The sequence below is a fragment of the Crocuta crocuta genome, unplaced genomic scaffold (assembly GCF_008692635.1).
Source record: "Crocuta crocuta isolate KB4526 unplaced genomic scaffold, BGI_CrCroc_1.0 scaffold172, whole genome shotgun sequence".
NCBI lineage: Eukaryota > Metazoa > Chordata > Mammalia > Carnivora > Hyaenidae > Crocuta > Crocuta crocuta.
In genome coordinates this window covers 6,766,034-6,792,260 of record NW_027528872.1, presented here as the reverse complement: position 1 = coordinate 6,792,260, position 26,227 = coordinate 6,766,034, and the positions used below count along the sequence as shown (strand labels likewise).

General features: G+C 49.4%; 1 protein-coding gene across 5 annotated transcripts in view; it reads right to left on the bottom strand.

Annotated features, from left to right (window-relative positions):
- KIRREL3 (kirre like nephrin family adhesion molecule 3) overlaps positions 1-26,227 on the bottom strand; it is a 543,582-nt gene that overhangs the window by 124,840 nt on the left and 392,515 nt on the right. For all 5 annotated transcript variants that reach the window (XM_077756553.1, XM_077756555.1, XM_077756554.1 and 2 more), the window contains exon 2: positions 430-507. In XM_077756553.1, the coding sequence (XP_077612679.1) occupies positions 430-507 (78 nt within the window). The remainder of the gene's footprint in view (positions 1-429; positions 508-26,227) is intronic.

Genomic DNA, 26,227 nt, shown 5'->3' with positions numbered 1-26,227 from the left:
ATAAAAGCTCTGCCTTATTCTTTAGTATTTTCCCAGTGCCCTGTGAGGTGCTGTTTATTCAGCAGGCATTCAAAAAATGTGAATGTTTGAGGAGAAAGGTAGAGAGGTCTGGATTTAAAAAGATAATAGAAGCAGATTTAATTGTGCTTGGTGAGTGGTTGGGGCACAAAGGTGGGGAAGAGAGAGGAAGACAAGTAGAGGGCACAAAGGGAGTAGGGAAGATAGGAGAAGGAAACGTGTTTACCAATCAGCATGCTCTGTTTTAGGCATTAGCTACTCTTCCCCACATTGCTATATAAATAGCTTCATGGAAATCCAACTGCTCTGCCCACTGTCCCACGTTCTTTTTCCTGGTACCATAGCTTCAGGGCAGCTGCAGGATTCCACCCTCCACATTACCCCCAAGAGTGTGGACAGGTTCTCACTGACCTTCATTCATTCTCCGAAACTTGTCCTTGGCCATGTAGCCCAGCACCAGACAGCATCCTCTCTTCTGGAGGCCCAGCTCTGGAAGAAAAGCACAGGTGAGTGAGCTGGGAATGGATCAGGTGTCACCAAAGGCCCCTTTGCAGGGGATATGAATCTGCTGCTCTTATAAATAAGACCACTTATTTAACATGTATGTAGCACTTGCTATGATCCAGGCATCATTTTAAGCCAATAATTCCTCGTTCGATTTGCACAGTAACCTTATGAGGCACATACCATCATCTTATAGCATCCCCATTTACAGATGTATTAAGTAGACCAGTCTTAAATGGAAGAGCCAGTTTGTGGCAAAACCAGGAGTTTGAATCTAGGCAATATGGCTCCAGAGTCCACACTGGTTACCACTACTCCACAGGTTAATGAGGCTCTATATATCCCAGGCTTGGGGCCTATACCTAGATCATGCTGTGACTGTCGTCAGGCCTGCCAAAGAAGAGGCAGGGCCCAGCTAGTGGTGTCCAGGAGGGAGTAATGCAATCAGACACAGTGGGTGATTCAGGGGAATGGCAAAGTGGTTGGGTGAATTTGGGGGAAGATGCAGGAGTTGAAGTCAGGGTAGCGGTGGAGGTAGAGGAGACTACCTTTTGGGAGAGAGTGAGTTTCTGGGTCTGAGGATTCCTATATTCAGGCACAATGCAGGGCCATCCTCAAGTACTTATGAGGTGTGGACTCAAGTGTGGAACACAGGGATTGGGATGGCTAAGAGACACAAGACATAGATTCTGGTCCCACAAGACTTTGACACAACAGAAAAAACAAGGCAGACAATGATTCCAGGTAGCAAATGCAGACTTTTTTATTTTTTTATTTTTTTTGGCACGGCATTTTGTAATTGGGTGGCCATTGTGTGTGGGTGTTGGACTAGAGTACATCTGCTTCACAAGAAAGCAAGATTTCCCCTCTGGTATTTATCCTTTAATCCTGATTTGTCTTAAGCGCTTTATGGGTTTTGAAGCAATTCTACACCAAATTCCTCTTCTGATCCCTCCCAGCACCCCATGAGGTGAGCAGATAGGTTATTGCTCTTCATACTATGCAGATGGGAAACCCAAAGTTCAAAGATGCCAAATGACTTCTGAGGATTATTTTAGACTCCTTGCTCCCACCTCTTTGCTTAGACCTCATACAAATGGGGCAGCTGCCGTAAACTTGGTGAATGGACAAGGGGTATGATTTCTGAAAGAGGAATGTGATTGCACCCCCTCCCAGGGCTTGCCAGGCTTTCTGGGTACCCAGGGATTCCCTCCATCTGTGTCTCAGGGAAGGTGGATCCCACTGAGTGCTGCCTTACAGCAACTTCTCCTGGGACATTGGGTGTTTCTCTGAGCCCTGGGCGGTTAGCATCTAGGCTGTTAGAGCTTGGACAGGGTGGGCTCATTTCTCCCCCCTACCTTTCTACCACCTCTTGTCACCCAGGTCTACCATCCATGGATTGCAGGATGAAAGGGCCCATGAGAGACAGATAAGTCAAGCTTAGGGGCTCTTTCCCTAGAGAAAAACAAAGCATGGCGTTTGGTGGCAGAATGCCATGGCCCAGGGAGGTTGCTGGCTTTGATCTCCTGATTCTTTAAAGGGGTTTATTAACTATCAGTAAAGAGCAGAGAAGCAGATCTGAGCGTGCCTTTTCCAAAGGCGCTCACTTCTCTTCCGTCCCCTCCACGAGCATGCTCTTCTGAAGGCACGGCCAAGCCAACCTCACTTCAAACAGCTTTACATCTCAGGCGCCCAAATTGACGATGTTAAGTTCCCTCATCCAAGGCCTTGGCCCTTTCTTCAAGGGCTCCTGCTCTGTCGAGGGCCCTGTGGATCAAAGCCCCTTTGATGTTTACTTACTGTATTTGTGGATTCTTTCTAACAACCACCTTCAAGAGGCAGGAATGCAGTCTGCCAGGAGGGGGCCAGTGGACACACAAGCTGTGAGGAGGCTCTCAGCTCTTGCGAACAATAGCCTCTTGCCTGAGACTCTGAGACTGTATAGAAGCCTCAACGTGCTGACGACAGGCAGAGTTAACCAGCCCATTATAATTTCACGAGCATTGTTCATCACCAGAATGATGAAACTGCTGACGGTTCTTATTATATTTTCCATTGACTTCTTATGCCCATCTAAAGCACATCAGCAGTGGCTCCTAATGAGAAAAGGGGCTGGGGTTCCTGCATTGAGCCCAGGGAAGCATGGAGGAGTGGGGGCAGAAGATACTGGATGGATTTAGGCCAACATTCCTGTTGGTCTTGCTGGACCATCTCCCAAGCTCTCGGGGAAATGGAGCAGGCATAATTCTCTTGAAGATTTAGCGAGTGTGGGAGACCTGTTGAATCCAGATCATCTGTGTTGGCTGCCTCTGCCACCCCAGTTCAGCCCATCATTGCCCCCAGGGTGACTGCCTGAGGAAAGAGGCCACATGGATGGTTATTATAAGTGAGAGTCTCACTGACCATGTTTGATTTTTGCAAATGAGCAGGAAAAGAATTTTTTAAAAACCCGATTAATAAAAGAAATGGAGGGTGAGGCAATTTCTCAATGTATTTGGCTCATTTAATTTGACACGTGTGGGTTAGTCTTAATTATTTAGGCAGCTATATTACAAGGCGTTAATAAGCACACTGCAGAAATGTATTAAGTGAGAGGGCTCTCCGACTGAGTCCTCACTGAGAAGTGGGGAGAAGCCACTGGGATCTTTGCAAGAACGAGCAGGTTGGAGAATTAGTGAAGTGAGAATTAGATAGCTACCCATGTATGAAAATTTGGGATATTCTTCGGGGAGATTTGCAGGGCTAAATTAGAGGTCACTGGGTCCACATGAGGAAGTAGGGCTGAGGTGGGGGAGGTGAGGAGAATGTGGAAATCCAAGAGGGGAGGAAGTGTGTTGTCAAAAGCACTGAGCAGAGAGAGGGCTGGGTAGGACAGGGAGGGGGGTGTGGTGGTGGCAGCAGAAAGTAACCACTTTGTCTTGGAGAAACTCTACCCTGCCAAACAAATCAGGCTCCTCTTAGGGGAAAAATGAGGGAATGTGACACAAAGAATCTTTCACTTTGTGAGCTAGACCAACCACTAGATTGCCACTTTCCTTGTCACACAGTGCTGAGATTCTACAATGGGAATCAGATCACAGATGCCCATTTTAACAGTAAGATGTCAGGGTCTTCTCCATGCAGACGTTGGGGCAGCAGCCTTTGGTTGAGCACTTATCAGTACAGAACCACCAGATGTACCGAAGGCGGCCATGGAAAATGATTAATATGAATCAAGTCATCTTGGCTTAAAAGGAAAGTTGACAGCAAAGAAATCCAGGGTCACCTGCAGATGCATTGGGGAGGGCACTGTCTGAGAAAAGCAAAGGCTTAAGAAATACTACTATGCAAGGAAGCTTTTATGGGGAAAGGGCATGTTTCTCGGGAAGAAGGGAATGGACCCCAGGAACTCCTGGACTGTGAGCAACAGAAGGGTCAGGATTGTGCCATTTTCAGCTCTGAGCCCCTAGTCCCGAATACAGTGCCTGGCACATGGCAGGAGCTCAGGAAAAATCCGTAGATTCAATGAAAGTGCCAACTAAATACTATTGGGCAGTGACCTGCTTTCCCCTACTCAGGTCAGAATCAACCCAGGTGGGCTGAAACGTAGCACAATGGAGTAAGTTAGGTGAGGGTCGTTGCCAAGTGAATGGAAGTTGTAAATTCATTGGAAGAGAAGTCTAGGAAATGGAGATTTCCTCTGGGAGGAATAAAAAGGGCTGACTTTGTAAATGGAATCATTTTCCTTCAGTTGCACAAGGTGAAGATGGGACTATTTCTAGCCATAGGATTTCTTTATTCTTAGTAGTAATAACAATGATACAGTGCTATTACTTCACATTTGCGGGACCCATATTTTTACATGATGCTGTCACATTCACTACCTTATTAGATGCTCACAGGAGCTCTGTGAAGTAGGTGAGGAAGAAGGGTCTATTTCCTCCATTTTTTTGGTTTCAGAGACTGAGGTTCAGAGAAGTAAAAGGGCAGTTCAAGGGCAAAGCACTAGCTGATAATAGTGCTCAGGTTAGAATCTGGGTCTGATTTATAGCTTTCTCAGGGTCCGGTCTGAGATCCCAGGGCTGCAGAGGCTGTGAATCAAGACATACCAGACAACTGAGAACAGAGGTTGGTGGTCCTTGCTGGGACACTGTTATGGGTTGAACTATGTCTCTTCCCTGCCCATCCCCTCTCCCCCTCATTCACATGTGGAATGTGTATTCACCACAGAATGTGACTTTATTTGAAGATAAGGTCTTGACAGAGATAATCAAGTTAAAATGGTCATTAGAGGGGCCCTAAGCCAATGCCCCTGTTGTCCTCATAAAAAGGGGACATTTGGAGACAGAGTCACATACAGGGAGAACACCATATGAACACGAAGACAGCCATCTACAAGCCAAGAGAAACGCCTGGAGCAGATTCTTCTCTCACAGACCTCTGAAGGAACCGACAGGCCAGACTTGCATCTTATAAAGACCATTTTGGCACTGGTGCACAGGACGGATGGGAAGGGGGAGGGCCCAGACAAGAGAGCGCTGTTGTTCGACTATCGCAGTACTCCTGGTGAGAGATGATGGGTTGACATCTGCTCTCTCTCACTGCTCTCTGAAGTCAGCCTGAGATTAGAAAGCAAGTGAAAGGACCCTGAGGTTTCTCAGGGAGACATTCAGAGCCTCTCCATCCCTGCCACCTTGACACAGGAGAGCAGTGGAGGGGCTGAAAATAGCTCACCAGATGGTTCCTGAGACCATATGGAGAAGGCGTCAGCTGGACCTGGCTAGAGTCACAGGGAGGCCATGTGTGCTTCGAAACTCTCTGTGCTAGCTGGAGTCATGCTCTAGCACTCCAGAGGGAGCAATGCTCAGGGCTTCTCTGCACTGTAAAAAATGTGGGTACTGATTGTAAGACCCTCTGCACATGGTTAATATGAAAATCAGATGCATTTGGTAAAGGTGCCTAGAATGAAGTAGCTGATAATGGCGAGCTCAATAAACAGAAGTGAAATATCAGATTCGGGGTTAGGGACCATTAAATTCTAACCCTCCTTTACAGTTATTTCATTCTTTACAGGTATGAAAGGGGAGACTCATCCAAGGTGATATAATAAACTTTGGGGTGGTATTCTTTGGAGGCTAGTGTGGTAGCTACAAGTTTAGGGACTAGAAAAGGAAACAAGTCAGGAAGCCCAGCCAGGTGGGTGCAGTAGGTGAGGCTGAGGATGGAGAGAACATAGTGAATCTGGAAGACATTCTGGGAAGAGACAATGAGCTGAGTGCCCGAGTGGCTCAAGCAGAAGGGGGCAGATGACTACAGTGGCTTTAGTTGGGCAGATTGGGGGAAGAGAGGTGTCTGTATCAGAAGTAACTGACAAAGAAAGCCACTTCGTCCATGGGAGGTGAGGGGGATAATGGTGCATTTTTGGATTTCTTGTGTGTGACGTGATACAGTTCCCGAGTAAAGTGGTCCTGGATGATTACATAAACAGGAGTTTAGCTCTGAAGAAATACATTTTTAAAAAATTTATTTATTTATTTTAAGAGAGAGAGTGAGAGAGAGAGAGCGCAAGTGGGAGAGGGGGAGAGAGAGAGGGAGAGAATCCCAGGCAGACTCCACCCTGACAGTGCAGAGCCTAATGTGTGGCTGGAACTCATGAACCATGAGATCATGACCTAAGCCAAAGTCAGATGCTTATAACCAACTGAGCCACCCAGGCACCCCTGAAGGAATATATTTTTAATCAGCTTTACTGACCTCAGAGAGCAGATGTCTTGGTCTGTAGATCAAGTTATTACATAATGAATTACATAAAAAGCAACAGGATAATGTGGGTAGACTACTACAAGTGTTAGTACCAGCCCGGCACAACCAGCACATATTTATAAAGTGTGACAGGTATGATATCCTGTCCACAGACACTCATAGAGAGGTTTCTAGGTACACCATGTGCAAGACAAAAACATGTAAAGCAAGCTTCCCTTCCACATTGAGATGATAATCCAGTTGACTATGTAAGGCATATATACTTGTGAAAAGGTGAACAAAAATCAAACGCAGTAGATCAGCAACACAAAGTGTCATTAGCAGCATGTGAGTTATTTCCACATTAATGGCAATAGCTGCTGCAGGAGCCCCAAGGAGGAAAAGGAGCTGCAGGTCATGGGGTGGCTCTCACCAAGGGCCCTGAAGTCGAGATTGTACGGGGGACACCCTTGGTGGGCGTCCATACTGATGGCCTGACTCATCAAAAGTCTGTCTTGCTTGGATGCCTGGCTGATCACAGGATGCCGGAGCCTCATGTTTGGGAAGTTCTCACCTTGATTCTGCTAAGCTCTTGCTTTCTGCTTCAGTTCTGCCTCACCCTGGTTTCAGCATTTTTACTCACATCCCAGGCAATAATGATGCCCATAAATCATGCAGATATCACAGTTTTCTGATCAACCTCTATAGTAAAGAATTCTGAAGAGAGGAATAGCAAAGGTTTATTAATCCTCACTAGTGTCTGCCTCTGGCCCTCCAGGACAAGTAATAAATGTTTAATAGCCCAATAATACCTGTTTCATAATTTTTGACTCTCATTGTTGCTAACTCTAAGTTTATTAAAGAACTATAAACTTTACATTGTTGTAAAGATGTAATTGCTGTTTCATTACCTATTTAATATGAGTTAATTATATTAGAACCAAGTTTTTCCCCATTCATATTAAGTATCAATTAGTTGTTTTAAGCTATTGATTTCTATTTAATTAACTGTGCTATTACATACCAATTAAATTCTTGTAAGAGAAACCTGAAACAGCTACAGTCTTAACTTCTTAAAATAATAAATTACATGAGAAGCTCAAGTGGCGTTACCTTCTTTCAAGAAGGGTCAGCAATCACTGAGATCATTCCCAAGGGTTTTTGTGACCCATCAGCTCATCCCTCCAGGGAGCAGGGCTCCCTCTGAAATCTGATGGTAAAAGTTGATAAACTTGGATAAACTTGAGCTTCAAATGCAGCAATGATAAGAAGTAACACGGGGGAAGACTTTTGCCAGCCTCTGGCCTCCTTAGCTGCCTCAGCCAGTCCTTACTGGCCCTATCTACAGGGTGGCCAAGCCAGGCACTCTTTCAGTGACTCCTCACTACCAGCTTTGGGGTCCATGATTGCCTATGTTGCCACTGGCCCCAGACCCTGCATGCCTGCAGGAAGTCTGCTGCTCATGTGGTCATCACTCCTCTCTGGCTTCCCTAAATTCCTGCTCCATTGGCCTGATTCTACATTGTGGTCAAGATAAATCAGGCATTTACTAGGTGGCAATGGGTGTTTTACTTTTCTCATCTTGTTTCCCCTTCATACTGACCTTATAAAGATAGGTGTTACTATTCCTGTCTTTATTTATAAAAAAATGGACATTTTAGAGGGGTAAGGAGTTGCCTAGGGTCCCTCAGTTATCAAGTCAAAGCTTGAGTCCACCTGTCTGCCTGACTTCGTGCCTGGTGCACCCTGCCATGCTCTGAGTCTCTGCCTACCAGGCTGCTCTCTGAGACCTTGCCTGACTCTTGTCATCTTTCTTTTCATGGAAGGTTGGGCTTATCTTCTACCCTCTGATACTGCCTGGAGTCTTTCTCCCAACTAATTAATTGCTTGGAATTCCAACATGGCCACCAATTGACCGAGAATGTAGCCTTCCTCTGGGCCACTGGTGTATCAATGTAGGCCCCATGGTTGGCAGACTCTCCTGCACTCCTCTACACCCTGGAATTGGGACACAGGCTACCCTACCCCCTGGGGGCTGGACACAGCCCAGTCTTGCCCCTCTCCACTGGCTGGTATCACCAAGCGCTCCCCCATCGGGGGCCAAGCTCGCTTTTTCATCATCACAATTAAAGTTGCCATTTATAAGGGGCACCAGGGTGGCTCAGTTGGTTGAGCCTCTGACTTTGGCTCAGGTCATGGTCACATGGTTCATGAGTTCAAGCCCCACATCTGGCTTGCTTCCTGCTGTCAGAGCCTGCTTCAGGTCCTCTGTTCCCCTCTCTCTGCCCCTCCCTTACTCACTGTTTCTCTCTCCCTCAAAAATAAATAAACATTAAAAAAAACAGTTGCAATTTACTGATTGTTTATGATTTATTCGTCTCTGTATTAGGTACTTTGTATGCATTACCTTCTTCAATCATAAAAATTCTATAAGTACTATTATTATTCCTATCTGATAGAATGGGAAACTGATAATCCCAAAGATTCAATAACTCACTCAGGGTCATACAGCCAGTAAGTGCTGAAGCCAGTAAACCTGATTATGAGTGAGGTTCTTTGGACAACTGGTATAATACCTTTGTGAGAGGCGCAGGGGATAGGGGAGAGTTTAATAATACTGGTTGAGGAATTTTATGGAAACAGTTTCATCACATGTACAAGATTACCTCAGCCATCTCTGGTTTAAGATGTCTGATCCCAGGGGGTTAACTGCTCTGTGAGGAAATATGACAGATAAACAGGATCATGAAGGCCATTCCTCCCCCATGGCCTGTCATTCTGCTTATCCTGTGAGGAACAGGGAGTGCTGAAGGCCATATGCCTGCAAGGCTTTTAGACTTTTCCTGAGAGAAAGTTGGAAGTTGGTGAGTAATGTCTGAATGGGACCAGATGCTTGACAGCTGTGTGCCCTGTCCCTGGGGAGGCTCAGCCTGGTACAGCCAGTCAATCACAGCTAGGAGGCCAGGCAGAAAGAGGGTGTCTCTTTTCTCTTTTTTCTTTTAGGACCAAACGAATCCCTAAAGGACTAAGACCTAGAGCCATGAGGAAGACTCCAAAGTCCTCCCCACACCCCCACCCCATTCCGTGGACTTGAGGTCCAGATCTTTGGGAGGGCAGAGGCCCAATAAGAGGCTATGAATATAAACTTAATGGATGGATTTAATCTTCACACCGATTCCTGGAGATATGGATTATCAGCCCCATTGCATAGGTGGGGCTCAGGGAAGTTGAGTAATTTACCTGAAGTCATATAGCTGGGAAGTGGAGGAGCCAAAATCTAGGCCCATTTGATCCCTGAGCCCAGGTTGTGCCATTCTGCTGGGATATAGTCTGGATGCTGAGCCCAGGTGGCCAGTAGAGGCCCCAGTGGGAAAAAGGGGACCATGTGCGCTCAGAGGGTGTGGGCCAACGGAGTCATGGGCATTGCGGCCAGGTGGTCAGGGGGCACTGAGAAGTCCTTGTGGGAGCCAAGCCCCTGGAGAGTCCATGACTGGAGAAGGACGGATTGCCTCCCTGGGAGACAGGGAGGTGGGGGCAGGGCGGGGAAGCATGGAGAGCAGTGGCTGTTTAGTTATGTGCTTGCAAACCTCTTTGTCACCCACTTACGGCTGCAATAAAATCATAAAAGCTGAGGATTAACCAAGAAAGTCCCATAAGGGCCACAAGCTGGCCTTTAAGAATTTATCAGTGGAGTCAGATAAGAATGGCCAGCCTCTGCCCTCAAGGCCTCTGCTGAATAGGGTGGGGGTGAACGGAGACGTCTGCTCTCACCTGGCACAAGGGAAGTGGCAGCAGAAGGAAACAGTGTCCTGGGAGTTGGGGAGGCGGTGTACAGAGTGTAGGGCCATCCAATCTGGCAGCCCCACCACCGCAGATGATGAAGGTAGCTGGGATGGTATGCGACACAGAGAGAGAGAGACAGAGACAGAGAGACAGAGAGAGCGGAGGCAGATGGTCACCTATTATAGGGTCCTAGGACAGAAGGGGGCTAGCTAAGCTTCAGTGGCTAAAGGATGCCCCCTCCACTTTCTGGGTAGACAGCTGTACAAGAGGGAGGGCAGGTGATGGCTTCCTTTTGTCCCCAGGCAAACAGATCAGAGCTGCCTGTTCACGTGGCCTTGCAGCAGGGGCTGCTACCCCACTGTGCACCTTCACTGGGGCAGAAGAAAAAGGCACTGCCGTGAGCATGGAGCCCCTTGCTGGCCCCTCCTCACGGTCTTCCTGAGTGAGGACCAGCACCGGACCTGGTAACTTGGGTGGCCTTGGGAGTTGAGGATACAGAGGAGCAGAGGCCCGGAGGGTGGGCCAGACTTTGTCCTCCGGAGCAGTGCTGAGCTCCCCACCTCTGCCCCAGCCCACATGGCAAGAGAGGAAAGAAGGCGGTGGGGTTAGGAGAAGAGCCAGCAGAGAAGGCAGGGAACCCCCGCTGTCCTCCCATTACTGAAATCCTCCTTGAGCCTCACACACCCCATTACAACTCTGTATCTTATAATTAAATTGAATCTGCCAGTTACCTCTCAGCACGGCAGCAATTCAAGCTCATTGGAGGCTTTCTTTGTTTATATTTATTTATTTATTTAGTAATTATTTATCTAGCTATCCATGTCACTACATGGAGGCCTTAGTGCCGTGTTTCTTTTGCCTTCGAGAAAATAAGAATGTGTGAATGCAGCCTCTCCCCTCTGGTGTGTGTGGGCAGGAGGCGCAGGGCCATCAGGGGAGCTGTTGCTGAAGGGTTATTCTTGGGAGAGGGTCAGGGTGAATGCCACAGGCTGGTTTCACTCCCTTGTTCTTGCTGAAGATGCCTATGGCAGGTCTGTTAACTCCAGAAAGCTCTATGGAAGTGCCTTGCCCCTGAGGGACTGAACGTGGATCAGAGAACGTGGTCGTGACCGGGTATCAGCAGCTAACACACCCATAGGGATTTGTTGTCTTCTGTGCACCTGCTGGATACAAGATCTCCTTTAACCCTCACAACACCCGAGGTATTCCTGGAGGCGGGCACTGGGGATCAGAGAGGTTCTGAGAGTTGCCAGAATTCGCCCAGCTGGTAATGGCAGAGTTGGGATCTGAACACAAGGCTTGGGACAAAATCAGACCCCCTCATCTTCTCCAGAGCCCCAGATCCAAGCTGGCAGCCCAGCAACAGAAATCAGAGCACCTTTCTTCTCTTTAATGCTAACCTTTCAGCAGTAAGGGGGGCAAAGGAGAGCCTGAGAGCTTTGATTAGGAATCAACCCCAAACAGATCAACAGGAGTAATTCTGAAACACTAGTCATCACTTAATAAGAAGATGAAAGTTTGCTCCCCACAAGGTCATCCCAGTGGGAGGCTGATTGCCATCAGGCATGCGGGGACTGCACAGATCTTGCACATCCATAGCTGAATCCCAGAGAGGGGACCCCATTTGGGGCCATCCAACCCGGTGGCTCACTAAAGCAGATGATGAGGATGGTTGGGACAGTATGAAAGAGAGAGAATGCACCTGCTTCCATATGATAGTAAGAGAATGGGAAGGAATTCCGTACTCCAGCTCACACCTTAGACCAATCTCTCCTGCAGAGAAAATAGTATGTATTCACCATTCACCATCATCTCCCTTGCCTACCTGCTCCCACCAACCTACTGGTTGGATTATTTGTGAACCATTAAATACTTCTCAGAGCAAGGCTGGGTGGTACCACCAAAGACCTGCATCCACAGTGACCACTCCTGGTCTGTTCTGGAGCAAGGGAACTCACAAGGTTTTAGTTCACGTGGCCAGTGGCAGCCCATGTGTGTCTGTGACCAGTTTGTCCATAAGAAACCATAAGGGACCTTGACTCAGGGTCTGTCCTGACCACAGAAGATGTCAAAGCCACATGAAGGAAGCTGGTGGCCCAGGCCTGAAGTATGGAAGGATTTATATCTCTTGTTAGTTTGGAGATGGTTCTCCGGTTGGAGGACACAGTGAGGTAACCTGGTCTAAGATAAGAAGAGTCTTTAAACTGAGGGGGTTGGGGAGAAGATTGTCCACAGCTGTTCTGGCTTAGAGGTCTTGAATGGGGCAGCCAGGTCCTCCCCTGGCTCCTGAGGCTGAGAGAAGCCAGTCCAGGAAGCTTGGATCACTGGGCCCATCGCCCTTGGGACTTCTCACATAGCAGGGTGGCCTTTTGATCTGAGGTATCCACCTTCATTTCTTTAGTCTGTGAAATGAAGATCTCTTGGGCTGTGGTGAGGACTGAGGCATAATTTATGCAAAAAGCTGGAAAGTAAAGGTGAGGACAGGTGTGTTCCTATGACCTGTTCAAACATATGGAACGAAGGCTGGACATATTGTAAACAACTCTCCAAACAGGAGTTAGAAAAATAACAACATAATATGTTATTATAAAAAGCACAAATGTGCTAAAAGTCAGAACAAGAATAAAATAAGTCTGCAATTTAGCTTGAGGGCTCTGGTTCTGGTTTGAATAGAGGCTCTTATATTGTTGTAAAGACAGTGTCCACAGCCACTCAGGGGACAGCTACGCCCAGCTTTCTGGAAAGGCGCTGGCTCACTGTGGTCCTACAGGGCCCTATCACTCATGGCATGCATGGGAATGTAGGTTTAAAGCTGGTGTTTTGTAGAATCAGAGGAGCCAAGGGGCCTGAATATGGTCATTGTCAACGTTGCCAGCAGGTATTGAGTAACTGCAGAGTGAGCACAGGGCACATATTGGGCATTGGGGTAGAAAGAAGGTTAAGGTCCACCCTTGGGGTCTTATAAACCAGCCAAGGAATTGGTACAAGTCTGGAGGAAGACCCAGATAAAGGTCCTCTTGTGACCTGTTCAGTTCAAGCCAGTGATGGAAGGTTCTACCTGGCACAGCTCAGACTCACATGGAAGGTGGTGTCCAGCTCTGTAGGCCATTCTGTAAGGGGCACAGGCCAAACCCAGAAGCACCCAGAGGAAGGTGCTGGGCCAACAAGTGTCTGTAAGTCTTGCTGCAAGAGGTATAGGTGAAGAATTAAGTTGTGCAAGCAGGAAAGAGAAAAGACTGACCACAGAGCTTTAGGGCAATGAGTTTGGACCAGGTGGTGGGGACTATAAGGAGACAGGTTTCATTTCAGTAGAAGGAAGAAATTATCTTCAGTGCAAGGTGCTAGGGTCTCTTATCAAGGACTTAGGTCAGCCTGGAGCCCAGGGAATGTACGCCATTGTCCAGTGTCCTGGAGCGTAGGCTGCCGCCAGTGGAGTGGCGATCTAGTACCAGCTGGGATCTAGTTCCCAGCTCTGCATTCAGTGATGGTTGGGTGCCTTCCTGAGGGCTGGGTTTCCAGCACGCCACTGGCTGAGCTTTAACATTTGAAGCGAGGCCTGTTTACCCTGGTTCCGGAGGAACAGAAGTGATGGAGGGCCTCGACCTGTGATTTCTGCCTTCTGTCCACTGAGTCACCATCCCTCCATGTCTCATCCTGTTTGTGCTGGCCACTCACTGAGCTGAAGCTGCTGAGTGGATGGCCATGATAGCTCCTGCGGCTCACTCCCTCACCTCCTAGCAGGACAGCCACTCAACCGTTCCAGAAAGGTCACGATTGACTTGCCTTTAGAATCTTCAGAGGGGGCAAACTCATAACCTCTGCGTGGGCAGCATCTGCTAATGGCAGCAAGTTCTTCCAGATGCTTCTGCGGAGGCCTCCTACCACACTCGTCAGCAAATTCTTGGAAGAGTGGGAAGAGGATTTCTTCCTATGCCCATCGTTACCAAGGTATCAGTAAGAAGCTGGGTGTGAGATCTTAAAGGTAAGCATTTACCACCGCGGGATGGTACATATCATATACTGCCAGGCACTGTGGGAAAGCACTTCATATAAATTGTCTCAGTTAATTCTTACACCAGTCTTGGGAAGAGGCACTATGATGGTCTTGGCTGTGCAGTTGAGGAAACTGGGGCTTGGGAAGGTGAAATACCTTGCCAATGGGAGCTCTTCTATAGAGCAGCAGAGCCAAGACCTGAATCTGGTCTGAGTCCTATCAAATCCTGGTGCCCTGCCACCCTCCCCCCAGGGGCAGGACTTAACCACTCACACATCCAAGTCCCCAGCTCTCACTATGGGGCTGAGGATGCGGGCAGCTCTGAGTGCCGGTCCGGTATTCCCTGAGGAGCATTCTGTGTGGGGACAGGAATGACGTGTCAGAGGGTGCTGAGTCAGCACGTTATCACCCAAGTGCCTCTCTGCCATGGACAGGGAGGAAGCAGAAGCCTGAAGCTCTGGGGGGCCCACCACCAGAGACTGGCTGCCCCTCCTCTATGCGCTCCCTGCCAGACTTGAGCCATGGCACCCGCAGGGACCAAGCTCCATGTCGTCAGAAGTCAGTGCTCCTGAGCCCTGCTTGGGGCAGACGCTGGTCTGGTTTTCCTGGGGAGCTCTGCTCTAATTAACTGGGTGAACTTGGGTGAGTCACCTGCTCTTTCGGAGACTCCATTTCTTCATTTACGAAATAGAGAGTCTGAACTAGGGCAGGAGACTTAACCCGGTGTCTGGAGAGCTCTAGGGGACTTCAATCAGGGCATCTCATACCCTCCTGATTCGCATACGAAACTGAGCATGTATACATTTTTCTAGGAGAGAACCATGGCCTTTGTGTATTTTCAGAGGGGCCGATGCTCCCCCACCATAAAAAACTAATAGCCTCTCACCAAAAAGATCATGAAGGTCCTTCTAGCTTTTGGGTTTGTTGGGTCTGAGATGCCCCCTTCCTTGATGACTGTAACTTAGAAATGAAGCTGCCTGTAGGGGACTGAGGGTCACAGAAGGATTCCTACTACTTTTTACGAAAGCATTTTTCTTCTGAGTGTCAGGAGCTCTGTGGGATGAGATGTGACTTCAGTTTCAGCCCCTGGCACCACACAAAGGCCAGCCGGCTCTCCTGGGCTTCTATCTGTACTGTCACCGGGGGATACTTAGTTCATGCAAGGTCAGACTTCCCTGGGGCTCAGCTAGGACCGTTCCCTTTCCCTGAGGGCTGGAGGGGAGCCACAGTTTTGGAAGCCAGGATCCGTGGCCCGGAGTCCATAGGTATTTCAAGCGTTGCCTGCGTAGCCAGCCTACTCAGTTCTTACACTGTTTGCACTAGATTAACCCACATTTCTCTGTGTATTTTCTTATGCCTCTGGTCTTGTGTACATATTTGATCTGGTGCATTAGTCAGAAATGTCATAGAATGTTAGAACTGGAAGGAAACTTAGAAATCACCCCATTCAACCAGGTACAGAGGAAGCAACCAACCCTTGGAGGAGTGAAGTCATCTCCCCAGGGCCACCAGCGGCAGAACAGCGTCCTTCCGCTTCCCATCCTGGGGGGTCCCCTGACCAGCAGGGGTGACAGCCCCTCTTTCTCCCCAGTCTTGTGGCCTGACCGGCCCTCTAGCCGACCACGGGGCTGGTCATGGTGCATAGGCCTACGAATGTGCCCTGTGATTCCAGATCTGGGCCTGGGACCTGGCCCTTCTTCTGCCAGAGATNGTCACCGGGAAATTCCCTCTCCGTAAGGTCTTCCCCACCCAGCCCTGCAGGCGGGGACTCCCTCCCCTGGACACCACATGCCTTGTGCAACCCTTTGCTTTGGGACTTCCTATGGAGGAGAACTTTCGCTCCAGCCTCGTGGCTATGAGGCAGCTCAAAGGATCCTTGCCTCTCTGCCACCTTGCATGGAACCTGGCGCACAACAGGTGCTCAATAAATGCTCATGTTGGATGAGTGACTTAACAGATGGGAAAGTCTGCTCCTGGTGTCTGACAGATCGCCAACTGATTTGGCTCCTGAGTTCCCTTCCAAACCCTGGGTGACCCAAGGTGAGAGCACAGGTCCGAGAATTCTTCTGGTGGTTCTTTGAGAACCGGACTCGGCACATCTTCTGCTTTTCATAGGCCTTTTTCATTTTTGCAGAAATGTGCTGTAAGTCAGCCTCATATGGATAAGCCTCAAGTCATTCAGGTTTCTATCGCTGATTTTTTTTCTTTCCTGTTCATCATTCACGGACTCAGTCACTCATTCCCTATTTGTTGAGAGCTCACTACGTGTTGGTTCTGGTTGCCATGGATACTGTGTGACCAAGACAGACAATTTTTGCTTCCCGGAGCTTCGGTTTTAGACAGCATCTATTTAGTCCCTTTCCCTTACACATCACTTAGTGGTGGGAAGTGTCACATCACTTGGACAAGTCGCTGGGCCTCAGCATCTCCATCTGCAACCTGCTGTCACCAGAGCCGACCGCGAGCTGGCAGCATGCGTCAGGTGCTGCAGCTCGGCCCCACGCATGGCTGGAGCTGGCGGCTCTGAGTGTGGTGCACGCACTCCTGGGAGCCTGCTCTCTGCTTCCTCTCTTCCTTCATGCTTTGTTTCTGGAGGCACATCGAGAGGGTCCTTTTTAAAAAGCTCAGGAGCAGGAGACGTCGGAGTACCCTGTGCTAGGGCGCTGTTACACACAGTGATGCCATTCACTCCACATAAGACCGGAGGAGGGAGCGGTCTGTCTATTTCTCAGACCAGAAAACTAAGGCACAGGGAGGCGAACAGGCTGGCTCACGGTCCCTCAGCACATTGGTGGGAGTGGAGTAGGCTGAGAACCCAAGCCCACGGCTTTCCTCCTGGTCCCACTCAACCTCCCGGGGGGCACTTCCCCACGTGGCGGGGGAGCGCTGCTGGAGGGGAAGGAAGAGAGAACTAGAAAGTCACAAAGTCCTCTTTCAACAAAGGCCTCAGCAACATGTTTGTCTTGGCGGCATTTCATATCGACCCGGTATGTGGCACATGGATTAAGTATGCAGTTGGGTGGTCTTCAAAGGATGAACATTTTCTCTGGGATCAATAAGCCGAGTGACTTTGGGTCTAAATTCATCAAAATGTCACCCGAGAGAAATTCAGTCTCTCGACTTCGGCACTCAGTCGGGTCGATGGCAGAGGGCAGAGGCAGAATGCAGGGAACACGGGTCTCTGGAACGGGGTCTGAGCGTCTGTTGCACAATCTGAGACCAAGAACCCGGAGGGGGTGACCTACGTGGGGACGAGCATCCTGGAGATGGTCATCCCTCCTCTCTTGTAGATTCCATCCTTGTATTCAGTGACAGTAGCTGAGCGGGAAGCTGAGTAATGACTCCCCAGTTCTGAGTTGTTCACACAGAAAGGGCCTTTGAGGTCACTCAGACTCACCCTCAAGTCTGGTGCATGATCCTGCTTTATAGCATCTCTGAGAAGTAGTCGTATGGTTTCCCTTGGATCCTTCTAGAGATGGGGAGCTCGTTACTTTACCAGGGTGGGCTTTTCAGTGTTGGAGAGCTAAAATAATTTACAAGTTCTTTTATATTGAGCTTAAATATTCCCTACTGCCCTGCAACTTTGACTCATTTGCCCTGATCTGCCCCACGAGGCTGCACAGAACAAGACCAATCTCTCTGCTGTTCAACAACCCTACAGTTAACGGTATTCTCTTCTCCAAGAAAAATAACCCTTGGGAAGTTTGGGACTTTGGATGCTTACAGCCCAAGAAACACCCCCCTGCACCTCTGCTTCTCTGTACATTTAAGGCCCTGTCTTCATTCACTCTTTAAAAAATTTTTTTTATGTTTATTTATTTTTGAGAGAGAGTGAGCAGGAGAGGGGCAGAGAGAGAGGGAGACACAGAATCCAAAGCACACTCCTGGCTCTGAGCTGTCAGCACAGAGCCCGGTGTGGGGCTCGAACCCATGAACCACGAAATCATGACCTGAGCAGAAGTCGGACGCTCAACAGACTGAGTCACCCAGGTGCCCCTGTCTTCATTCACTCTTTAGCATCTCTCAAAGAAGGAGAAGGGCAAAATGAGGATCCTGGCCTCACGTGTCCAGGAAAGCAAAGATGGAGATCTGAGTCTTGGGTATGGACTTCCTTGTGGGCATGACTCCCACGTGTCTAACACAAGTGGGAGTGTGTATGTGCGCATCTGAACAGGTGGGTATGTGTGTCCCTGTGGGTGGATGTGTGGTGAGCAGGGAGTGTCTCACCTGGGTGAGAGTGTGTGGGGTGTGTGGATGAGTGTGTGCGCACACACACTACTCGCGTGGGTCCTGGGGAGGGGCTGTAACGATTCTCCTGTGGCTTGAATCTGCCTCTCCCCATGGAGAGCTCTCTGAATGTGCTAGCAAACTCTTCCTGACCAGTAGGCTTCTGCCCCTCTGACTCGGCACAAGTACTATGTCTTTTGGCTCAAAGACCTATCCACACCCTTGGAATTGTAGAAGTTCCAGCCTCTCATGTCACGGCAGGTCTGGGCTTACCAACCCTGGGAAGTTCACGAGCAAGTTTTGACCCCATGAGATGGCTTTCCATACATTCTCTCCTTGTACCCTCCCCACACCTAAGCACAGGAATCTCCACTTGACTCGTGAAGATGCTGGGGATCAGCAAAGTGGCATGATCATCTGAGGTCACACAGCTAGACAACAGTAGAACCAGACTGGGATCTAACCTGAAGCTGGGGCGCTGTCCCCCAACACATGTCACCTTTATGAAGCAGGAGCCAGGGAAGGTCTACACCGGAGCTCACCCGTGTCTCTGAAGAGTTCCCACCCCACCAGCCCTCCACGGTCCTGGAAGAGGAACAGGTAGAGATTAAACAGATGATGGCAATGTGGCTTCCTCAGATTTCCACCAAGAGCCCTTGGAATTTATCACTTGGGAGGGTAGTTAGTTCGCAAACACAGGTGAGCGTAAAATCCAATTTCTTACATTCCACGTGGGGCCTGGGGAGCTCAGGCTCTGCTCTGTCAATTACAACGTCCTCAGGTACTCAGGACTGAAGATCCTCATTTCCTTAAATCCGCCTGCTTGTTGTCTGAGCTTTTATCCCTCTGATCTGCTTATTAGATGTCTACTGGGCCTTTGCTCAGCAGAGCACTCAGGGTCCCCAGGACCTCTCTCGCTTAACCAATAATTTCTCTGATGAACCAGACAGGGCACAGGGTGAAGCAGGAAGCTGGCAAGGGTTGGGGGGAGAGCTGGAGAGAGGGACACGAGGGACAGGGGCAGAAAACAGCATGACGCACACAGGAACCCATGCCATGTTGGCCCCACAGGGACAACTCCCTGAGTGGGATGGCGTTTGCATCTTTCTCAACGTCTGGACTTGAACTCGGATCTAGATGGTGCTTGCAGGTTTCTGCCGCTGGTAGCCTGGGTCTCCAAACACCCTCTCTACTCCCATGGTCCCCCACGGCTTTCTACTTCTGTTGTTAAGGTTACTTGTCTGCCTCATCTGTCTGCCTATCCCTTTGGATCACAAAGTCTTTAAGAACAGGTCACATCATTTTTTTTATACTGTTATGTGTCACCGTGACTGTCCGTAGTAAGTGTTTACATGTTGACTGGGCCAGACATTGTATGAAACTACACAGATGCACTGGGCGCATTTCAGCCCTCCAGGGCCCCACAGCTGGGGACATGGGATGCACAGACAACGGGCAACCGATAGCCACTGTGCTGGTTTGGCCAGGGAGGAGGTGGGACTAGAGCTGGGCAGCACAGGATGCCAAGAATGGGAGAGTGGGGAGTGCATTTAAAGCTGGAAGAATGGCTTGGGTGAAGGTTCGGGCTGGAATGGACAAGGGAGAGCACAGAGTGTGGCAGCAAGACAAAGATCTGTACAGGGAAATCGAGAAAGGGAGGTTGAGGCATACTGTGGAGGGCTGTGACTGGGGAGGATGGAGCCTGGAATATCCTCTCCTCCTGCAACAGACAGTCTCCAGCTTGCTCAGACCAAGGCCCCCGTGGTCTCAGGATTCATACACCGCCCTCCTGGCGAGTGTCCTGTGGGCCAGGCGGTTGGCATAGTGTGTGTGCAGCCTTGACAAACCAGGCCATATGCAGCCTGGGACTGCTCTGCTGTCTTCCTCTCTGAGTCCAGGAAGCAAGAACCAGCCCCGGACTCTTCTGGTTTGAGGGACCCTCCATCTGCCCTAACCGTGGCTTGATCCATGAGTCTCCTCCTAAGCCAAGATTAAGTCTCAGAACCAGAGAAAGACACTGGTTCTTGTGGCCTCTGGTGTGTCCTGATAAGGACGGGAAAGATTCACCCAGGGGTCAAGAGGGATGGTGCCAGGAAGGGGACTCTTAACTGAGCCCCTGTAACAGACTAGGCCTGGCCTCATGGCTCCCTGCTTACATGAGGTAGGTATTCAGTCTCATTGCACAGATGGCGAAATAGAGACTCTTGGGAGTTAAGCACCCGGCTCAAGGTCATACAGCTAAGTGGCTGCCTGATTCCAGAGGCAGGTTCTTCCCCTTTACTTGGCCCTGGTCTGCCGGTGTGGGTCCTTTGGCCTTACTGGGTAATCATGAACAATTCATTGACCCTCTCTGGGCTTCAAGTTTCTCATCTCTCCAACGAACTCTCAGTTGGCCTCCTGCTCCGATTAGAGACCCAGAGCCCCATCCAGGATGGGCTGTTTGCTAGGTGGCTTGCGTTTCTCCAGCAGTGCCCATGGCTGCCTTTCCCAGCCTTGCTAAGCCCTGGTGTGTGTTTCTGCGTTCAATGTTTTGCGAGAGTTGGTATCAGAACGCACTCCCCTGATGCTGCCGGAAGCAATAATCCAGACACGGTTGGAGGGTTTAGTAGAAATCCTCCGCTACCACGGAAGAAAGCGAACCCGGCAAAGCAAGGATTTCTGCAGATGCAAAATCTGCCCATTTACCTTCTGATTCTAGGCGGCTCAGCAGGGAAGGCTGAGACGTGGGCTGGCCCTCAGCTCCTGGTCTCCCCAAAGGAGTGAGGGCTGAACGCAGAGGTCTCTGGATCTCTGCAGGGCTTACAGTCCCAGGAGGACAAGAAAAGGCAGGTCACCAAGTCCTCTCCTTCTGCACTCAGATCAAGATTCTACTGAATGCTGGCTACACAACAGGCCGATACTCCCTGCAGTCACTCATTTTCCCATTAGGTCCTCACAACACTGACACAGAAGTGGGGGTATCTTTAGTTTTGGTATGAGGCTCAGACGGCTTAAGTGGCTTGCCCAAAGTCACACAACCAGTGAATGACTGGGCAGAGAAGGGCTGCTCTTTATGGACGGGGATATGCTATCTGTTCTTGGGAGTCAGACCCTTTCATCTGTCCCCAAGTCTGACACCAGCCACACGTCATCATGGAAAATTACCCAGACACATGTAGCCTGCTCCCTGGGCCTTCCACCTCCTGTGTGCAATCACAGCCTCCTCCATCTGACTCACCGACCTGTGATCACATACCCTCCTGCTGTCCTCAGCTGGCTGTGAACTCCTTCAGAACCAAGGGGACGGTGTGGCTACTGGGAAAAATAATTCCTGTTCTGAGCCTACCAGCAGCTCTAGGCAGTAAGTGATCTTTCCAAGCCGAGGTCTTCCATTACTGAGGCTCTGAAACCTCTAGAGTTGGTTAAGTGGCAGGCCTTATTCCAGCATAGGATGGCTGGGATCATGGCTAACCCTGAGCTTCTTACTGGTGACCCCCTCCCCCGACAACTGCAATTGGTGATAATAGTCTTGTCTAGCGCCCCAGACCCTAATGCCCAGCCTACCACTGGGAGCAGATCTCTCACTCCCCATCTATATGTTTACATACATAGATGTGGAACGGATACACAAAGGAGTCAAGCATAATGAATAGAGCATGTGCTCTGGAATTAGACTGACCTGGCTTCACATCCTGCCCCTGCCCCTCCCCCCCCATGTCAGTTGCACAACCCTAGGCAAGACATTTAACTCCTCTCTGAGTCTGCTTCCTTCCTTGTAAAATGGAAATAATAATACCACCCACCTCAAAGAGCTGCTGCTATGGGGGTAAGATGAGATCAAGCACTTTGCCCAGTGCCTGGCACACAGTGAGAGCTTCATAGAAGGAGGCCCCTGCTTACTAGCCCTGGCCCATGGGATGGCCAGACTTCTCAGTGTGGAGGATGACAGCCCGAGCCTGCCTGATGGGGAGGCTGCCTGTGGGGGGCGGGGGGGGGGAGCTCTGAGGAAGCTGCTGGTGACTACAGCCTTTGAGAAGGCATTACAGGCCATTGTTTTAATCAATACTGTATTATTTCCTCTGTGACATCTATCCCCATGTTTATTATGTGTAAATAGGGTTTTTCAATGATGCGAATGTGTTAGCTTAATGTAGCTGACATTCAGCATGTAGAGTCTGGTGGCTGCCCCTCAGGACCTCCCGGAAAATGAGATGCTGTATCCGCCACAAAGCTGTCCTCAGGAGCGAAATTTGAGAGATGCAAGGCAGTGGCCATCAGGGCACCCCGTGCATGACTGCAGGTGCAGGCCGGGTGCTCGAGGGAGGAACATGAATACTCTCCATGAGCTCTGGGAGCACGGTCCCGCTCCTGGACAGAGGGTGGTCATGGCTGGTGGCCCAAAGGTGAGGTGCTGGGGTTCCCATCTATTTGTATCCAGATGTAGATTCTGTAAAAGACCCTATGTCATCTGGCCAACTCCTGTTCGTGTTCTCCATCACTGCCTGTGTCTGGAACTTGTCAAAGCTACCCCTCATGCTGCTGGATTGTCAGATGATCCCCTCCTTCCCTCCCATCGCATGGCCCTCTGTGGTCTGGAAGTGCATTTTGCACACTTCCGCCAGTGCATTTTGCACACTTCCTCTGGCTTGGCACCAATCTCGTGAGCTCGGCCCAGCCTTGCTGTCCAGGCAGGCAGAGTGGAGCAAAGATAGCTTTTCCAAGTTTTCCATGTGGGCCTAACTGTCCTCTAGCATTAGGGTGCCCAACTGAATGGCTGTTGGCCCTACCAGCCCCTCTCTTTCTGTCTCCCTGGAGCGGGGTTGAGGTGGGGAAAGGGGTGCATTAAGATTTGGGAAGAGCTTCCTCACCTTGACATCATTAAAGTTGCAGGTCAGATGCCACCACCACACATGTCCCACAGCCAACGGGCCAGCACCCCAATAATGGCCATTTAAGTCAATGATATCAGCTATCAGACATGTCGGGATTCATTTGTGTAGCTCTATGGAATGCACGGTAAAGGAATTAACCTTTTCAAGACAGTCTGTGCAATGTTACCGACAGGAGGTACTTTTATCCTCTGTTTTCTTAACAGTGTTTGGAAGCAGAGGACCGAATAGGAAAGTGCTGGATTTGCTACCTTCATGCCAAATGGCAAAGAGGGCCCGAGGGAGGCTGTCTTTAAGAAATGTGAGTATGAAGGGATCTGTGCGGTACTTCACGCCTGTCTGTTCATCTGTCCTTGATGCTTGTCAAACTCTGGGGGTCCATCTAGCTAAAAGGTACTACATAAATGTAAATGGCTACCGTTACCATTAAGCTCCGTCTGTGTGCCTTAAACCTTCCACACAAAATGTGTTTGGGGTTGGGCTTTGGCTTCCCTTCACTGCCTGAGAGATACGAAGGAGGTGTTTTTCTTGGCAAATAAATATGATATCATAAGCCCTGGCAGGATTCCAACCTGAGTAATGGCCGTCTGCCTCCCTAATTCCCTCAGCAGCTTGGAACGGGAACATTATTCTTTACTTCCTCTCTTTAAAAACAAACTCTCTATTGGAGAGCATTACTCAGCTGCAAGATCCCTCCCCTGACATGGCTGCATTTCCAAGACGGGATGTGAAGGATGAGCTCAGATTACAGTGCACATTTGGGAAAACACAGCACGATGTTTGGCTCTGAAAAGGCACCTGAGGGTCTTGAATTATAGAGGCCACTCTTCACATGTCCTTGTTCACCAGGGACACAGAGCCAAAATCAATAAGAATCACATTGGTTAGTGCCGCCATGTTGTAGGTCTAAATCATTATGGAGTAACTGGGTAACTAGCTAATTCAACTGGAGCTGGATGCCCACGGTCAAGTACAAAGTTGTCTTGCTGACGCCCCCCCCCCTTGTTGTAACATGTGGGTGGGGGTGCGTCTGATGGCTTCCCTGCTCAAGTGGGGATGGCCACCTTAAAGCATAGAACTCCCCTCATGCTTTGCTGGTCATTCAGTCTTTCTAACAACACTCCAAGACAGGTAGCCTTTATTTTATAAACCTGAAATTACGGCTCAAAGACAATCTGTTCAGACTCACGCACTGTATGCAGTGGACTTGAGATTGAACTTGGGTCTTTTGGCTTCAAATGTAGTTTTTATGACAGCACATCAAGCTCATCACCCTGTCTGGGCCGTGAGGACTTTGCCACTTTCCTAGACTGAAGTAGCTATTGCAGGGTGGTGCAGGGGGAGCCACTGGACCAGCACCTAGGTCCTGGCTTCACTTCACTGGGCCACTGATTGGCTGGAGGCTCAGTAAGGTCATTTACTGGAGCAAGGAGAACACCTGGGTGGGCCTCAGTGTGGTCTTGAAGCAGGTATATGGTAGAGGCTCTGAAAGTGTGCACATACTCAGGATTATTGATTCATCCAATAAACATTTAGGGGCATCCGGGTGGCTTAGAAGGTTAAGCGTCCAACTCTCAATTTTGGCCCAGGTCACAATCTCACGGTTGTGAGGTTGAGCCCCACACTGAGCCCCACGTTGGGCTATGCACTGACAGCATGCAGCCTGCTTGAGATTCTGTCTCCCTCTCTCTTTCTGCCCCTCTCTTGCTCGTGTTCATTCTCTCTCTCTCTCTCAAAAATAAATAAATAAATAAATAAACATGTAAAAAACAGCACATTTATTGAGCACCTGCTATGGCTAGGTCGAGGGACATACCTATACACAAGACAGAATCTCTGCCCTCAAGGAATGGGTAGTTTAGTGGGAAAGACCCGTTGACAGACAATGATAATACAGTGTGATGAATGCCCTAGATGGCAGGATGATGTGCTAACCAGATTTGGCACTTCGTAGCGAATGTTGCAGGGGACATGACATCTAAGGAAACCCAAGGGACAAATAGGAGGCCAGCTGATGAAGAGGGGGCTCCAGAGGGTTCCAGGCTGAGGAGACAGCAGGTGCAAAGGTAGAGGTCAGAAAGAGCGTGTTATGTTCAGGGGTTGCACACAGTCTGGACTGGAGCAAATTTGCAGGGGGAGTGTTGGGGCGGCAGGCCAAGAAGTCGGCCAGGAATGCATAGCAGACCCCAGTCACCTGTCTGCTCTATGGAGCTACCATGTCTCCCAAACCACAGGCACTCCCTCACACCAACCCGTAGCCTGCAGGGTCTTCATTTTGCTTTGGACTCATCAGCTTTTAATTGTATGTGACGGAAGAGCCAGAAATGCACCCCACCCAGAGTAGACAACACCAACCCCTGAATCAAAACCTCCAAAACAGAAAACCCCCCAAAAAACCCCAAAAACAAAAACAAAACCCCATCCGAACACTTCCCTACTGTGCTTTATCTAACTGAAGTAACCCGGGAGTTGTTCATTTAACATATTTCTGCCTTCTGAATGGCTTTTACTTTTCCCTAAATTGAAAGTGCAGTACAATATATGTGAATGATTAGACTATGTAATACATTCCTGCAAATTTAGATTAGGAATAATTATGACTTACGTAAAATAGTTGAACACAATCCTTACAGCCATCTATCTTTTCTCTTCTTTTTAGTGCTCACATGGGCAACTGATAACAAGGAATGAACGACTTCAATAAGGACCAGGGTCTGGGTGCAGAGGGGGGACTGAGGTCCATCTTCGGAGGGTTTTGAGAAGGAGGGAGAAGCTGACCTGAGAAGGTGTGGGATCTGGGGTGCAGGGAGAGAGCAATGGTCCAGGAGACACGTCTGGGATAAGTCCAGGCTCTGCCTGTGTGACTTTAGGCAAGTTACATAACTCTCTGAGTCTTAGTTTTCCATGAGCAAAATGGGCTTTATCATTCCTGGGGCACGGAATGGTTTTGGGCAGAATGAGATCAGGGATGGGAGAGCAACACTGTGTTATGGCTGAGAGCATGGATGGGGAGCCTAAGTCCTGGGCAAGTTCTGGCTCTACCACTTACTAGAACTGTGTGACCTTGGTCTTCATTACTCAGCCTCCCAGAGCCCCCTTTTCAAGAATGGGA